The sequence below is a fragment of the Marmota monax genome, unplaced genomic scaffold (assembly GCF_021218885.2).
Source record: "Marmota monax isolate L192 unplaced genomic scaffold, Marmota_monax_Labrador192_F-V1.1 WCK01_AAM20220418_F8-fsc00007, whole genome shotgun sequence".
Lineage (NCBI taxonomy): Eukaryota > Metazoa > Chordata > Mammalia > Rodentia > Sciuridae > Marmota > Marmota monax.
The window spans coordinates 4,934,654-4,953,052 of NW_026692781.1; the positions used below are offsets into that span (position 1 = coordinate 4,934,654).

General features: G+C 36.9%; 3 protein-coding genes across 3 annotated transcripts in view; 2 read left to right on the forward strand and 1 right to left on the reverse strand.

Annotated features, from left to right (window-relative positions):
• The window catches only part of Cfap210 (cilia and flagella associated protein 210), a 39,715-nt gene extending 36,504 nt beyond the window's left edge, over nucleotides 1-3,211 (reverse strand). The window contains exon 1 of the mRNA XM_046447384.2: nucleotides 3,064-3,211. Coding sequence (XP_046303340.1) covers nucleotides 3,064-3,112 — 49 coding nt within the window. The 5' untranslated portion in view covers nucleotides 3,113-3,211. The remainder of the gene's footprint in view (nucleotides 1-3,063) is intronic.
• A 2,413-nt stretch (nucleotides 3,212-5,624) lies between these two features.
• Klhl23 (kelch like family member 23) overlaps nucleotides 5,625-18,399 on the forward strand; it is a 35,670-nt gene continuing 22,895 nt past the window's right edge. The window contains exons 1-2 of the mRNA XM_046447516.2: nucleotides 5,625-5,765; nucleotides 11,938-12,058. The gene's annotated coding sequence lies outside the window, so the exon portion shown is untranslated. The remainder of the gene's footprint in view (nucleotides 5,766-11,937; nucleotides 12,059-18,399) is intronic.
• Nucleotides 5,627-9,136, forward strand: Phospho2 (phosphatase, orphan 2). The gene is made up of 2 exons (XM_046447519.2): nucleotides 5,627-5,765; nucleotides 8,374-9,136. The coding sequence occupies exon 2, from the start codon at nucleotides 8,400-8,402 to the stop codon at nucleotides 9,123-9,125; it is 726 nt and encodes a 241-aa protein (XP_046303475.1). The 5' UTR covers nucleotides 5,627-5,765; nucleotides 8,374-8,399; the 3' UTR covers nucleotides 9,126-9,136.

An 18,399-nucleotide genomic window follows, 5' to 3' on the forward strand; every position in this document is an offset into this window, starting at 1 on the left:
GAATCAAACCCAGTGCCTCACACACACTATACAAGTGCTCTACCACTGAGCCACAACCCCAGCCCCTGTTTACTTGTTTTTACTTGACATGTAATAAATATACATATTTATGGGTCACAGTGTCATGTTGTCATCTAATTCTTTTAAAATGTGAAATAAAATGGAGAAAATTTAATTTACCAAAATTACAAAGAGGCTCAGTAGAGCAGACAGCCCATACTAGCAGAAGCTATTGCCTACAAAGTAAAGTGTACTTTGTCAGTGGTGGCAGGAAAGCAGAATGTCAGAAAGCTGTGTAGCACACAATGTGATCCCAGCTCTTTGACATCTCTTCAGTAAAATAATTGTATTCATATGTTTTATTCAAGTAGATATTTTCATGGACTTTAACGTAGGAACAGAACAGAGAGAATAACCACAAAAGTAGAAATAGAGCTATCACCTATAAAGAAATAGAGTCTGCAGAAGGTGTGGAAAAGCTTTTTGCTATTTTGGGCCACTGAAGATAAATCAAGTTCATTCATTCATATGTATATGGATGGATGAAGAGAGAGAGAGATTTTTTTTCAGTGCTGGGGATGGAAATTGGGTGTGTATGTATATGTGTGTGTGTGTTCCTAGGGATCAAATCCAGGGCCTTATGCATACAAGTGTTCTACTACTGATCGTGTTCTACTACTGAGCTATATACCTCGCTCTCTCCTATATTTTTAAGGATCAGGAAAGCCCTGTTTGATATCAGAGCTACAGATGATTTCAAATAAACCAACTTTAATCAGTGAATTAAAGCGGATATAAGTTTACTTCTCTGAAGGCAATCTCATTTCCAAGATTCATACCTCACAGAGGCTCTCATTCAGTTTCAGAAGAGGTTGTTAGAAATGTTAACGTAGGTAAGGCAGGCCACAGTTGAAATATGGACAAGAGAGAGACAGATGGACAGAGGAAACACTCAAGCATTCGAGAGGGACAAAAGTAGTGGCAACAGACCTAAATGTATCTAAAATCAGTCCATGTACCTGGCATTATTGACGCATCTTCCAAAGATTATCAATATTTTATATAAATATATATGGAGAAAATTTAATATATATATTATATATTATATATATATAATTTATATATATATAAAATTTGCCATTGTTGAATGTAACATTGAGTGGATTTTTGTCTAGTCATAAGATTGTGCAACTATCAATACAAAATAGTTCCAGACCATTTTCATCATCCCAGAAAAAAACTGTACCCATTAGCATCACTTCCCATAAACCCTCATCCTCACAGTCCCTGGCAATCATTTATCTACCTTCTGTTTCTATGGATTTGTTTATTTCAGACATTTCATATACAAGGAATCAAACGATATATGGCCTTTTATGTCTGTTTGTTTGTACTTGTCATTCATGTTGTATGGATTTCCACAATTCCTTTCAAGGGTACACCTAAGGACCTCCCACTAGGCCCTACATCACTGATTTTTTTTTTTTTTAAGATAGGGTCTCCTATGTCGTCCAGGCTGGCTTCAAACTCAGGACCTTCTGCCTAAGGCTTCTCAGTAGCTGGAATCACAGGCTAGTGCCACCATAAGTGGCTTAGGCCTTACCTCTTAAAGACCAAGTCTTTAGCATATGGACCTTTGGGTGGCAGTACCCACATTTAAGCCATAGCACCAAGGAATTCCTAAGCATGTCAAATAATAACAGTTATCTGTGAAATGGGTTTTAAAGGGAGTCAAATCATGTTCTTTCCCCTCCAAAAGCTGCTAAATCAATGGTTTTCACTGTTACTGTTCTGTTTTTCTAAGATACCATGGGATTGGGAGAAAAATATAGGCCTAAGGCAAATTACTATCCCAAATACTTCCCTGTTGTTACCAAGTTTCAGCTGTTTTTCTTGTACACACAATGCTGGGATTATTATTAGTTAATTTCCAGAATTCTAAAAAGTTGATATTGACTATTTTTTTTCAGAGTTCTTGTTGATTTTTTGGAAGGGAGAATTTTTAGGAATCTTTATTCCATCATTCTGGCTAATGCACTCCACTAATTTTTCATATAATTATTTGTTTTACTTAAGTTGTATGTGAATCCCTATCCTACTGTACCCTTCCCAAATGGAGATGATAATTTAGCTGAGGCTCATATGGAAAGTTTGGGGTCATTTGTCATAAAACATTTAACACTTAGTAAGCAAACTAAGTTGTTTAGTGCAGTACTGCATATATAGCACATACAGGAAAGTGAATATGTGAGCGTAATTGTGCTTGTCAATACTTGCCACATGGTAGTGTCTCTCTCCTTTTACATGGCACAACTCTGCTACTAATTCATAAGATGTCCACTGCACAAATACCGGGTGGGGTCCACTGGTGAGAGAACGAATGCATCAAGTGCAGGGGGGCTAATGTTACAGAAGCTCAGTCAATGACATGAAGAAAGTTCAAATACTCAAGATTCTAGTTGTTACCATGGCAACAATATTATATAGGAATTTACAGAGTATTTTTTTTCCAATACTGAGGGCTGAACCCAGGAAGTCTTTACCACTAAGTTACATGTCCAGCCCCTTATATTTCTTATTTGGAAACAGGGGCTTGCTAAATTACTGAGGCTGGCCTCAAACTTGTTATCCTCCTGCCTCAGTCACCCAAGCTGCTGGCATTACAGGTGTGTGCCACCACGCCCAGCTGGAGATTTACAGACTTAAGAAACCGTTGTAGTTAAAACTGATAAATACTTATTTAGAAGTCCCACTTTTCTATTTCGATTACAAAGTCAAAACTTTATAACAGGTCATTGAGTTACAACATCTTAAGTTAATGATGCTTCATTATAATTATTGTTTTTTACACTTTATCAAATCATTTGACTTAGGGAGAGATTTTAGAGTGGAGGGAGGTAATAGAGACGTTTCCTTCAAGAGACTGTAGCAAAGACCATTCAGCTGGTTCGTAGCAGAGTCTAAGGAGGTCATTGATATTTCCCAAAGATATTCCTATTCATTCAGTGAATACCGAAGCTTAAGCTCCCAGGAATTCAGCAGGAAAGGGCCAGGTTAGCTCACCTGTGCTTTCCCTCGCCTGTCCAGCGCGCCGCCCAAACCGCACTAGCATCTCTAACTAGTAGCACACCGCGCGCCCAAACCCGGATAGGAGACCAGCGCAGAGTAGCCTCCTACCTACCGAGTGTTTCCCCGACCACTTGGTTGCTTAGCAACGCTACCGGAAGTGACGCAGACTGTCGCCGAGGACCCGGGAACGCACCCTAGTAGAAGGAGAGGCTGGGGATCTGAGGCTGCGCTTGCGCGGAAAGCGGAGGTCGGGCGGGTGAGTGGGCGGCCCTAGCGGGCAGGCGCCGGGGCGAGGCCGGAGGACCGGACCCGCGGGAGCCGCGCGGACTCCAGAACGGCTGCTGGCTGCTGACTCCCGGCGTGGGTCAGTGAGGAGACCCCGGGCCCCGGCCCCGCCTGCTGCTCCCATCCCCACCTGGTGCGCGCCTCTCGGGGGTCGACCCCGAAGAGGTCCCGACGCCTTCGTTCGGGGTGGACCCAGCAGGTGTGTTGAGTGCGAGGCCTGGGCTCGGTGTGTGTGGCCCACAGACCTCCTCGCGGGTGGAATGTGAAGGGAAAGCCCTCCTTTAACTCTCAAACCCAGGGATTGACACAAAAGCTATATTTAAATGATTTGATTTCTGAGGTATTGATCAGGGCTAGGTGGGGCTGTTTTTTTTTTTTTTTTTAATAGGACTATTAAAATCTGGATGTTGTCCCCAAAACATTCATGTTTGGACCTTTAAGCTATTTTGAGCCGCCTCGTAACTAAATGATAGTAAATTGAATGTATTTTGAAGACCAGTCAGATCTCTATAACGACACAAAAATCGGTGAAGAGTGAGTGTGCGCTCTTGGTTTCAAAAGATCCTTCTCAAACACCTTGATGTACAGATGATTTCATTACTAACTAGTTGCCTGCAACACGTATACATTAGGCATCAAACTGATGTCACTCAAAATGAAAGCACCTAAGATTTTTAATAAGTAAATTTCTAACACTTAGTTGTGCTATTTTTTCTTCAGGTTTTCTATCAGATGTTCCACTGTAATAATGCTGGTAAGTATGGAAAGATTAATAAAATATTTATATTAATCGTAATGCTAACAAAATGTTGTGCACATACAACATTTTGGGGGAGCATAGCTTAAAACTCATCAAGAACTGGGAAGGGTGGGAGATTTGACCCTGTTTGCAGGCTAAAAACAGCCTGTCACAGTTTTGTACAAGACCCAAGAATCCTAGGTCAGAGATGAATGAATTACAGCAGTAGCCAGAATATCAACAATTTTTCCTCAGTTCCCCCAAGCCAGAGTGTTGTGAAGCAGGCCAAAGTCATGTGGATGTGGAGTGAGCATCACAGGACAGGAACTCTGAGTTGAGGGAACTCAAATCTTTTTTTTTTTTTTTTTTAAATGGACAGCAGACTTGTCTTTCAAGGCTACAACTGTTCAAACATCCTCTAGACAGTAGTCCAGAGCAATGGACTGTGACTGCATTGCTTTTAAGATGTGCAAAATCATCAGAGATCATGGGGTATTGAGTCCCAACAAAAATTCTGTAGAGTTTTAACAAAAAGTATTGAATCTCATAAGATTTGATGTCAGAAATTTGCCAGTTTGACATGGTCAGATATTATTGACACCAGGTTGCAACTCTAACCTGTACATCTTCACAAACAAGTTGATCTAGAGTTAGTTATTTGTTGTTCTTTGCCTCTCACTCTTATTTTTTTTGTTGTGAATTTAAGAAGATAGCATTTGCACAATGATCTGAAACAGAGTTTAAGTTATTCTGGGGAATTTTTTTTTTTTAACATGATTAATGTGGAAGGTAGAAACTGCAGTTGAACTACTCATCAAGACCCTACTGCTGTGCACAAGAACATTTCTTTTTTAAAAAACAAAAAGGGATTATAATGTAAACACTATTTTGTGAACTGAACATCATAGCTTTTACTGGTTGAATAAATATTCCTTTAGATTGCTATCAGACACATACTTGATTTAATCAATCCCCAATTCTTGAATGTCTGTGTAGTTTCCAGTTTTCATTGTTATAAAAAGCACATAGGCTGTCATTACCTTTTGGAAACATTGCAGACATACCTCATAGATGCTGCTTGTGGGGAATAGTTAATAACTGTTTTTGGAATTTTAACAAATAGGTTTCAAATAGATTTACATTCTTAAAACTAAATCTTTGTGCACTTAATATTTTGGAGTTTTTTTTTTATTTTGAGTACATCACTAAATCTCTGAATGTTTACTGAAAATGAAGTGTGATATTTCTTTATTGCTTAATGAGTAAAAAATACTGGAACATGGAAATCTCAATTGGCTTAACACTTGTGATTTTATCCAATGGATAAAATATTTTTCCATATGCCTTTCCCTGTTTTGTATTTATTTAAGGTTATTTGTGTATTCAAAGGGTTTTATCCTGTTGCCAAAAAAAAAAAAAATGCTTTTCTGATACAAGAAAAACAGCATAATTAGAAAATACAACTTTTAAAATATTTTTATTAATTTTAGGAGTTAAGCGGTTTCCATTTCTGTGCTCCAAATCAGAAGACTTTTTTCCCTGCATACAGTATAGGAGAAATGTTTAAAAACAATTGGCAACTGACTGGTGTTTAAAACTGAAGATTGTCATGACTGTTTAACCTAAACTCTATGCTGAAGTAAGATTAATTGTATTGGAAATACTAATTTCGGTAAGTATTTTTTCTTTCTTTCTTTCTTTTTCTTTTTTTTTTTTTGTGTATGTGGTGCTGGGGATTGAACCCAGGGCCTTGTGCATGCAAGGCAGGTACTCTACCTACTGAGCTATATCCCCAGCCCCAAGTATTTTTAGTAAAGGTATATGCTGAATGGTGAAAGAAAAAAGATCTAAAATTAAGAAAATATATTCCTAGGTCAGCATTAAAGCCACGTTAACTTCAATGTCATGATATTTTGAGTCTAACAGTTCAGAAATGTCAGTAATTTATTATACACTAAATATAGGCTCGAGGCAGTTTTCAACCAACAATAAGTTACATTAGTTTTTTTTTTTTTTTTTTTTTAATAGGAGCTGGGAATCAAACCCAGACCTTCATACATGCTAGTCAAGTGCTTTACTTCTGAGCTTCACCCCGAACCCTAGAAAATTTTTTAAAATTACAAATGCCAAATGCTTATAATAATGTTTAATCTAAAATGTGCTTATAGTACTAATGTGATCATCAAATATGCCTTATTACTATTTATTACATTGGTTCTATGGAAAAGTGAATTCTTCATTTAAATCTCTGGGAGCCAGTAACAGAAACCTGGATTAAGCATTTATAATACAAGGATCCAAAGTGTTAACATATTGTGTACCATCTAAATTCATACAATAGGATTTTCTAACTTTGAGAGAAAGAATACTTTCTCATGTGTGCTTCAAGAGCTCTATTCTGTCTTTACTACATATCTTTTGTAATAAACCAGAAAATGCATGTGGTTAAATGGTATGTTTCCCATTTTTAATTGATTTCTTCCTTTTCTTATTGGTGGAGTTCTACACTTTTTTTTTTTAGGATTTCTTGCTAAAATCTCAGGATGGTTATAAATTGGATCACAAATGTGGTATTATAATTAGTGTGTATTTTGAGACTAATGAATATTTTTCTATAATTAAACATGTTTTTAACCAAGATAGCCTACTTTGTAATTTTTTTTTAAGTTGTAAATGGATGCAATATCTTTTTTTATTTAGTTTTTATGTGATACTGGGGATCCAACCCGAGGCCTCACACATGCTAGGCAAGCACTCTGCCACTGAGCTACAACCTCAGCCCCTGTATTTTATTTTTAAAGTAATGTATACTTTTTAATATTCTGTTTCTTTGACACTGGAGTGTTGTACTTCAAAGCAAAAACCTTGGAATTAAGCTGAGTCCAAAATTTCAGTTCTACTACTCAGCTACTTTTAAGTTTCAGTTTATATTTTTAGGATGAGGATAATAATAATTTTTACTTAATAATATGTAAAAATTAAATGTGATGATGATTGTAAGTCCCCAGTCCCATGCCTTGCATATAATGATTACTCAAAAATATTTGCCAATTTTTTTTCTTTTTGTTTGCACACACAAGTTCTAGCCTTTCCTGGGTATTCTATATAATTGCTAACTTTTTTCACATGATAACATTTATACTGTCTGTTGACCTGCTTAATTTTCCCTTTTCTCTTGTGATTTATAATTAATGGTTTTCCTTATTTTTTTCTTTCTTTTTTTTTGTATTGGGGATTGAACTCAGAAGCACTCAACCACTGAGCTACATCCCCAGTCTTTTTTTTTTTTTTTTTTTTTTGTATTTTATTTAGAGACAGAGGTCTCACTGAGTTGCTTAGGGCCTCACTAAGTTGCTGAGGCTGGCTTTGAACTCACGATCTTCCTCCTCCTCCTCCTGTGTCAACCTCCTCAGCCACTGGAATTACAGGCATGCACCATCTCGCCCAGCTGTTTTTGTTGTTTTCTAGTTAGAAACACTGAAAATAGAGACTAATTTGTTCCATCACAAGTAGTGTTATTACTCAAGTACATTCAGAATATTTGGCCCTCAAAGCTGAACTATCTAAAGAAGATGTAAATTAATGTGAAAACTATTAACAAGAATTATTTTGGTTTGAAAGAATTGAATTGACCGCCAGTTCTCAAATAATTCTTTTAGAATTTTCATGATAACATTAAGCAGTCACCTAGTTATAACATTGGCATTTAGAAATTAATTTCAGCTAAATACCTTTTTAAAAAATTATTTTACATTTTATAGGATTACATGCTATGTTAAATTTGTTCAGAATTTTAGTTACTAAAATTATATGGAGAATCCCTATTATTTATGACCTGTTATTTAATGTGAAAATTATTGAAAATATAATAAGGTAATAAAATAAGTATGACTGATTGATAATTTAAAGATAGTAAGGATGATTCACTTGACTTTTCTTCTGTCTTATAACTTTTATAAATTTGACTATAAGAGATTACTTCATAAATTTCCTTTCTGGATAGCTCTGTAGTTTCATTCTGAGTGCTCAAAGAATCATCCCCACAGAAACATGATAATGCTGAGTATCCTTTCTAGATATTTTGTTTTCGATTCACTTAAAATACTCAAATATGGCCTGTGCCTCTTAGGAAAAAGTGATTAAGTGGTGATCTTAATATGCTTAATCACTTGTTCATATTCCTTGTTTAGCAGATTAATAGTTACTTAGGCTTTAAAATTAGTTTAATAGCCAGTATGCAAACACAGTATGTTTAGGGAATCATATTTCTTCTTTTTCAGGGTAACCCAAATCTATTTCTGGAACCATGAAAATTTTGTTGGTGTTTGACTTTGACAATACAATCATAGATGACAATAGTGACACCTGGATTGTGCAATGTGCTCCAGACAAAAAACTTCCTATTGAACTACAAGATTCTTATCAAAAAGGATTTTGGACAGAATTTATGGGCAGAGTCTTTAAGTATTTGGGAGATGAAGGTGTAAGAGAAAATGAAATGAAAACAACAATGACATCAATACCTTTCACTCCAGGGATGGTGGAACTTTTCAACTTTATAAGAAAGAATAAGGATAAATTTGACTGCATCATTATTTCAGATTCAAATTCAGTCTTCATAGACTGGGTTTTAGAAGCTGCCAATTTTCATGATATATTTGCTAAAGTGTTTACAAATCCAGCAGCTTTTGATAACAATGGTCATCTCACTGTGGAAAATTATCATGCTCATTCTTGCAATAGGTGCCCAAAGAATCTTTGCAAAAATGTAGTTTTGGTAGAATTTGTAGACAAACAGTTACAACAGGGAGTGAATTATACACAAATTGTGTATATAGGTGATGGTGGGAATGATGTCTGTCCAGTAACCTTTTTAAAGAAGAATGATGTTGCCATGCCACGGAAAGGATATACTTTACAGAAAACTCTTTCCAGAATGTCTCAAAATCTTGAACCTATGGAATCTTCTATTGTAGTTTGGTCTTCAGGTGTTGAAATAATTTCTCATTTACAATTTCTAATAAAGGAGTAATATACCAACAATTGAAATGTGTATTAGTTAAGATTAGGTTCATCAGCATAAAACTAAGACCCTTAACACTAGTGGCTTAAAACAAAAAAAGAAAAAAAATCCCCTCTCTCTTCAAAGAAGTCCAGAAGTATTTCAAGGCTGCAGTGCTGCTCTACCAAGCACTTGGCTTTCAACTCATTAGGTTGTGTAAGCTCCAACACTCACAGCAACATTCTGGCTAGCAAGAAAGAGGGCAGTGAGAAGGTTACAGCTCCTGGTTTAAGGGAATTTCCCAGAATTGTACCCAAGATGTCTTTTAAATACCATTGATGAAAACTTAGTCATAATACCCCACCTAACTGCAAGGAAATGGCAAATACAGCTTTCCAGGTGGTCATGTGTACAGGAAAAATTGGAAAAAAGAGAAGTACAAAATTGAGGTAGGTAAAACCAGTGGTCTATGCCAAAGGTATAGTTGGATTATGTTTTTTAACTTATTCCTAGAGAGAGTGGCCAAATTTTCTTAAGATAATTATTTTCAAAAGTATATCCAGTAGTTTCAGATCTTAAAAGTAAGCCTGATGCCTTCCCCCGCCACCCCCGGTTATTTATTCATATAAGAAAAAGAGGCTTTTAGCTGGGCACAGTGGCACATTGCCTGTAATCCCAGCAGCTCAGGAGGCTGAAGCAGGAGGATTGCAAATTCAAAGCCAGCTTCAACAGTTTAGGACCTAAGCAATTTACCAAGACCCTGTATCAGGGCTGAGATTGAGACTCAGTGGCAGAGTGCTTGCTGTTGAGAGCCACAGCGGAAGGGGCCCCAGCAAACTTTCAGACTGCCAGCTGATGATTGGCTCACAGGGGCCCCAGCAACTTCTAGCTGATTGGCTCCTCTGCCATGATGCTCATTGAGCTGTTTCCCCGCCCTTTCAGACTACAGAGCTGCTCATTGGGGGACTTTTTTGGCTCCACCCACGCGACCCAGCCAATCAGCCTCAAGAGCAGGAGTGGGGGAGGTTGAGAGGCTTGTGGGAAGCCGGTGGTGGCAGTTGGGCTCTGAAGGTTTTTCCTGAGGAGCTGTTTTGTTTGGCTTGTGTGGTTCTAAAAATAAAGGTCGTTTCTTTTGACAAGTGGCTCCTGAATTGTGCCCAGCCAGACTGCGGCAGCTTGCCTCACACATATGAGGCAATGGGTTTGAAACTCAGCACCACATCAAAATAAATAAAATAAAGGTATTGTGTCCATCTACAACTTAAAAAAAAAAAAAAAGGTGCCCCATACCTCTGCTGGGGATGTGGCTCAGTGGTTAAGCACCCTGGTTCAATCTCTGGTACCAAAAACAATAATAGTAAGAGGCTCTCTCTCAAATCAGTGTATTTTAAAGATAGAGATGCTGGGTCTGGGGATGTGGCTTAGTGGTAGACACTTACCTAACACAGAAGGTCATGGGTTCAATTCCCAGCACCATTAAAAAAAAAAAGTGGGGAGACTGGGGTTGTGGCTCAGCAGTAGAGCGCTTGCCTCACATATGTGAGGCACTGGGTTTGATCCTCAGCACCACATAAAAATAAATAAACAAAGGTATTGTGTCCATCTGCAACTTAAAAATATATATTTTTAAAAAAATAGATGCTGGGCTGGGGATGTGGCTCAAGCGGTAGCGTACTCGCCTGGCATGTGCGGGGCGTTGGGCTCGAGCCTCAACACCACATAAAAATAAAATAAAGATGTTGTGTCCACCAAAAACTAAAAAATAAATATTAAAAAAAATGGATGCAGTATTTATTGTCCAAGTTCTCATCAACTTTATTTCTTTTTGAAATAAAATACATATTAATGTCCTTCAATTATCTTAAGTTTATGTCTTAGCATCATAGACAATAACTAGTATGTTGGGTTTAATCAGTGTGTTATTTCTATTTGGCAATGTAGTCTTTTTTTTTTTTTTTTTTTTTTTTTGATAGTGGGAGTACCGGGGATTGAATTTAGGGGCACTTGACCACTAAGCCACATCCCCAGCCCTATTTTGTATTTTATTTAGAGACAGGCTCTTACTGAGTTGCTGAGTGCCTTGCTTTTGCTCAGGCTGGCTTTGAACTCACAATTCTCCAGTCTCATCCTCCCAAGCCCCTGGGATTACATGTGTGCACCACTGCGCCTGGTGGCAATGAAGTCTTGATCAATAAAATAAGTAATTTGTAGGACTATTCAACATTTAAGAGACTTTCATATAGGGATATCAGCAAAATATCAACTAATATAGAAATTTTTACAAATCTATTCTAATTTCTTTTTTTTTAAAGAGAGAGAAAGAATTTTTTAAATATTTATTTATTTTTTTTTTGGCAGACACAACATCTTTGTTTGTATGTGGTGCTGAGGATCGAACCTGGGCCGCACGCATGCCAGGCGAGCGCGCTACCGCTTGAGCCACATCCCCAGCCCCCTATTCTAATTTCTAAACTCATGTTTTAGCCATAAATACTCAGTATGTAATAATATTAGGATTTTCTTTTCCAAATTATGTGAAGCTCCAGAAATATAAATATTCAGAATAATTTAATGAGGAAAAATTGATACTCTGCAATCTTTTTTAAGTTAAAAGGTAGATCTCTGTTTTGCTTTAATAGGTTAGATTATATTGAAAATCATCTATTCTTATAAATTACATTTGTGTATGCTCAGACCACTAACATTAAAAATTATAGAACTAAAAAAAATTAGATTTTTGGACTAGGACTGTAGCTCAATAATGCTTGCCTAGTATGTGGAAGGTCCTGGGTTAAATCCCTCCCTATACCACAAAAATACATAAAATAAGTTTCATTTACAGTAATGGTCGACCAAGTGATTTTCTGCTGAGCATGAAAGCTGACACTTGAACAAAATGTCAAAAACATCTGCTTAAAGACTACAGAGAGCTGACAACAATGAAGAATTTCTAAGAAACTTTGGTAAGTAGACTGTTTTCCCTGTAAATTGCCCTATCTGTAAGTGGTAGCTGAGGCATTAAGGGGTTATGTTGATAACTTCATGAGACCAGAGGAAGAGACACTGAAGTATGTCTGCATTGGTAAAGCTTTTCGCTCACTTTGAGTCAGGGGAAAAGGATCCTAAGTAGTGCTCATTAGGAGTAAGAATGATCCAGAAGTAAATATACTTTTAAAGGGATGGCTTTAAATACTCTGTCTCTGAAATTGTATTGAATCTAAGATTTTTAGAGTTCCAAGGTGCCTGGCAAAAGCAAATCTAAATTTACTTCTTATGAGGACTAGGGATAGAAGACTCTTAAACTAATCCCTGTCATTTGGTATTCCTTGTGTGTGTGTGTGATCTATGGCTTGTTTCAAATCAATAAAATAACATGAAGATGACGGTGTATACATGATTGTGTATAAATGATTACATCAAATGCTCATGCCCATCTTAAGAGCAAACTGACATGTTGAAGCTGGCTGCTGGAAGAAGCCACATGGCCAGCAAGTGAGGGTGGTCTCTAGCCCTGATTCCAGTATTCTGCAAGGAACCAAATGCTGCCAGCAACCTATGATTTTCGAAGTGAACCTGCTTCAATGGAGCTTCAACTGAGACCAGCTAACACTATGATTGTAACCTTAGACCATGAAGCAGAGGATCTTACAATTAAGACATTAAATTTATAGAAATATTGTTATGCAGCAAAAAGAAACTAACATACTAACATACTAGTCCTCAAAATAAATGTGACCAGGCACGTGGCACACACCTGTAATCCCAGAACCTTGGGAGGCCGAGGCAGGAAGATCCCAAGTTCAAGTACAGCCTTGCTAACTTAACAACTCACTAAGAAACTTTGCAAGACCCTTCTCAAAAATAAAAAGGGGACTGGGGTCGTGGCTCAGTGGTAGAATGCTCACTCAGCATGCACAAGGCACTGGGTTCGATCCTCAGTGCCACATAAATGTAAAATAAAGATATTGTGTCCACCTAAAAAGAACTAAAAAAGAAACACTTTAAATAAATAAAATAAAAAGGGCTTGAAATGTAACTCAGTGGTAAAGTTCCTCTGGGTTCAATTCTCAGTACTCCAAAAATAAATAGATCTGTGAAGTTTTGCAAGCACATTGTAGGGTACACAATAAAAGTAGCCACACAAAGAGACATGAGTGAAAACCAGCAGAAATTGTTTTTTTAAACACATCTGCAGGACCTCCAGATATTGGAGTCCTCAGAGACAAACTTCTGAGAATTTTGGCAAAGAACTGAAAATTATATTAAAAACAAAATGGAAATACTAGAAATGAAAATCAGAATTTTAATGAATAGATCTGACAGCAGAGCAGGCAATAATGAAAAAGAATTGGCGAATAAACACAAGTTAGAAGAAAATAGAATGATGCAAAGAGGGACAAAACAATGAAAGTACAAAAGAAAAATGTTGCAAAAAGATCTAACATAGGAAAGAAGTGTCCCAGGGGAGAAGAATATAGTTTGTAAGATAATGACAGAACTTCACAAAATTGATGAAAGACATCAAACTAGTTTTAAGAACTAATATCAACTGGACATAATAGTGGTAGACACCTGTATTTCCAGCTATTAGGTGAGACTGAGGCAAGAGGATCTCTGGAGCCCAGAAGTTCAAGGCCACCCTGAGCAACATAGCTGGAAAAAAGAAAGAACCTATGAACCCCTAAACAGGATAAAAAAAATGAAAAGCAAATAGGGGTATGTATATCTCAGTGGTAGAATGCATGCTTAATGTGCACAAGGCCCAGGATTTAGTCCCCAGCACCAAAAAAAAAAAGAAAGAGAAATCACATTATAAAACTGCTGTTGTAGCTCAGCGGTAGAGTGCTCGCCTAGCATGTGCAAGGCCCTGGGTTTGATGCTCAGCACCACGTAAAAACAAATAAACAAAATGAAGGTATTGTGTCCAACTACAACTAAAAATAAATACATGTTTTTAAAAACCTGCTGATTAACAAAAATGGAAAGAGTATAAAGCAGCCAAAAATAAATATTACATTAAAAGAAGCAACAATGAAAATAATAGCTGGTCATTATTTTTTAAAATGCTTGATTGACTTCAACAGTGACCAATTTCAACTTCATCTAGGCTTGCGGAGTTTTCTTTGTTGGAAGGTTTTTAACCATATTTGAATTTTTTTATTAAATGAAGGACTATTCAAGTTACATCTCTTGAGTGAGCTTTGGTAATTTGTGACTGTATTAGTTATCTATTGCTGCATAATGAATTACCTCAGAACCTAATAGCTTTAACTTGCCCTGGTGGCTCATGCTTCCCAGCTACCTGGGAGGCAGAGACAGGAGGATCGCTTGAATGTAGCCTGGGCAACAACTCAAGACCCTTTCTTCTTGTCTGTCTGTGTTAAATCTCTTTCTGACTTTTCTTATGATGACACTTGTGATTATATTTAGGGCCTACCTAGACCATCCAAGATGAGAAAAAAAATGTTCTAAGTTGTCCTCAAGTTAATTACAAGGACCAGAGGATAAAGAGGAGGAGTGCTGGGTAAGGTTAATTGGTTAATAGCTACAGTCCATAAACAACAAAGTCCACTTCTCAGTTCTGAATGTATGTTAAAACCTTACTTCAAATACCATCAGGACCTCCTAGGTGCCAGCCACCACATCCTGTTACAACACCAGCTAATCCAGAAGCAATAATTACTTCTCCTGTGGACTGCCCATCTACCCCAAAACATTCCTCACTTTGTGTTATCCCACTCCTTTTAGCAGTAGCAAGACAGGTTAAATATAAACAACTTACATTTTCCTTCCCCAAAGTTTTGTTATAAAAATGTTCTTAGAATCTAAGTCCAGTAGACATTTTCCAACTGCTTTCTAGGCTGGCTGCTGGAAGTTGGGGGAACTTGTCCCAGGATCTGGTCCTTTATCTGACTAGCATAATAATGGCTTGTTAAACCCATTTACTTAGAGATTCCTTTGGTCTCAAGAATTTTGATGTAACAAGGGTAATCTCCCCATTTTAAGAGGCTTAATCACATCTGGAAATACCCATTTTTCTTTTCAAGGCAACATTTACAAGTCCTATGGATTAGCCCTGATATATTTGGGTAGGGGAGTATTATTTAATTTACTACAAGTTAAGAAGGCATTGGCACATATTTAATGATATTTAAAATGTTTGACAATCACTATAGGTACCAACCAATAAAATCAGAAGCACCAGCCAATAAGAATGGATGCTAAAGAGCCTTTGTTTGAAAAGAAACTCTATACCTTACATATGCCAGCACCTAACACCTTGAGCACACACACTATACAGTGAATAAATGCTAGTTTATTGAGGTCCAACATTTTTATTTTATTATTATTATTATTATTATTATTATTATTATTATTATTATTATTATTATTATTTTAGAGTTGGGGATTGAATCCAGGGCCTCACATAAGTTCTCTACCACTGAACTACACCCCCAATACAAGGTCCAACTTCATTTCATTTCTGTTTCCTATTTTTAAATGTCAGGGCATGTTCTTTGCTCACTTATCAGTAGGGTCTTGTGTTCTGCTTATCTATTTGAATACTTCATATATGGAGCATAGTAACATTGCTGTATTTGTGACAAACAGTATTTGCATTGTACGGAAGTTTTAAATTTTCTCTTTTCCTGCTGAAGTTTTGGGAACTTTAGTCTATACAATACACTGAAAAAGTCACAGGAAAAAGAACACAAATTTTATTACATGTCTAAGGCATGGGAATATGAGACTCAAACAGGAAAGATGACTTTACCTCATGGAGATTTTTTAAAATTATTTATTTGGTGCTGGGATTGAACCTAGGGCCTTTTACATGCTAGGCAAATAGTAGAACCTTCATTCCTGGTAATAATACTAGGTCCCATTTAAGCAGTTTATTTCTGTGTCTAATTAGTCTCCTTTAGTGATCAGTGAATAGTAGTTGGGGTAAATTATTCTGTGGCAGGTATTAAATCAGGATCTCAGAAACAAAATTTATTGAACCATTACAGATTTAGCCAGAAAGAAATGACCACTCATGGGACAAGTTCCCAAAGCCTCCAGCAGTGAAGCTAGGTAGCAGTTGGAAAAATGTCCATCAGATCTAAAAAGCTGGAGTATCTTATGAAAATTTGGAGACTGGATGGTATAAGTTTTTTGACATCAAACCTCCTTCAGCTGTAGATAAGAAGAGCAGGATTACTCCAACCAGCAAGGGCTTTGGGAAGGAGGGCAGTCCGCAAGAAGAAGCAACCTTGCCTCTCTAAGCAGGATACCATGGCATTTATGGGGTCTTAATAGGATCTAAATCAAGGTCTTAAAATACAATCAAGAATATAAAATGGTCTTTTGTTTTTCTCAGCCTGTATCTTGTTGCTACATTAAACTTTGGGAGACGGAGGTTGGTGAAGGAAAACAAGTTTATTCAAAGCCAACTTTGTTCCCACAAGGATAGAGACTTGAGGGTATGAATAGCTTTTATAGGAGGAGAGGGGTCCAGTGGGACAAATGGCAGAATATATACATATGTAGATTTAGTGCTAGTCAAAAGTAGGCCACAATTTCAGTTTTTTGGCACCTGCCTGAGCCAGGATGCAACTTTTCAGTTTCCATTCTCAGCAAGGGGAAACTCCAGATGCAGAAAAGTAGTTACCAGAAAGTTGGGATGCAACTTTTAATTTCAAAGGGGCTCTGTTAACAGTATGGTGAATGACTTAATACAGACTTTCTCAACTTCGGTATTATAGACATTTTGGACCAGATAATTTCTTTTTTCAGGGGAGAGTTCTTTTGTGTTGCAGGATATTTAACATTTTTGACCTCTGTTCACTAGATATCAATGGTAGCTATTCTCACTCCAATTGTAACAACCTTCAGTGGTTAAAGTTCATACCTTTCTTTATTGTTGTGCTGGGGATCCAACCCAGGACTTCAAATATGCAAGGCAAGTGAACCACTTAGCTGCATTCCCAGCTCTTAGTCTACATCTTTATTTGTAGATCATGTGAAGATAGAGCAATCACATGCTAAATTATGTACCAAATAATGGCTTCTATTAAAGGCACAGATCCAGAACATTTTTCTCTGAAATTTTAATTTTCTTATCACCAATTCTATAGCCTTGTAACAACATAGAAATATGTTTAATAAATATTTTGATGCCTAACTCAATCACCTACTTCTTGTGTTAGATACATAGTTTCATTTCCTACCCAAGTATTAAATGTGTATTTGTGGCACATATCTATTAGCTTAAATCTGACACTAAACATCTTTTTTTTTAATATTTTTTAGTTGTTAACGGACCTTTGTTTTATTTATTTATTTATTTTTAAAGATTTATTTTTTAGTTGTAGTTGGACACCTTTATTTATTTATTTATTTTTATGTAGTACTGGGAATTGAACCCAGGGCCTCGCATGTGCTAGGCAAGTGCTCTACCACTGAGCCACAACCCCAGCCCATGTTTTATTTATTTATATGTGGTGCTGAGAATCAAACTCAGTGCCTTACACATGCTAGGCAAGCACTCTACCATTGAGCCACCACCCCAGCCCCCTAAAGGGTCTTTTATAGTGTAACCTATAATTACATCTCTAGTCCACTTTTTTAAAAATGCCATCTCAGACATGCTTGCATATTCATTTGTTTTAAAACATATACATTTTAATCTCTTGCTTGAAATTAGCTCTCAGAAGAGTTAGAGATTCTCTTTGCTGTCTCATAAGCTGCTTTAATGGACAGGTCGTATTGATAGGGCAAATGCAGGCAAGCACTGAATGGGGTACAGTGGCTTGGCTAAGTGTTTTTTTTTTTTTTTTTAAAGAATTTTAATATTTATTTTTTTAGTTTTCGGCGGACACAACATCTTTGTTTTTTGTATGTGGTGCTGAGGATCGAACCCGGGCCACATGCATGCCAGGCAAGCGCGCTACCACTTGAGCCACATCCCCAGCCCCTTGGCTAAGTGTTTAAGTGGGATTAGAATTTATAGCAACTTCCCTGATTAATAGCAGATATATTTTTTCCCAGAACATGGTTTAGTCTTTTACTGACCTAATGCTTCTATAGCACATCTTCAGATGAGACCAGTTGTAAGGATATATATATGATTTATATATGTACAATAATTAATTGACTGTTTCACTTAATACCCTATAGTTTGTGCACTCTGTTGGATTCCTTTTTAGATAGAGAATATAGTAGCTCTATAGTAGACAGATTTCAAATGTGCTCTGATAGGGATATACTCTGGGCCAAAAGCTATTGTACTTGTTTGTGTTATACAAAGTGAATTCTCTGT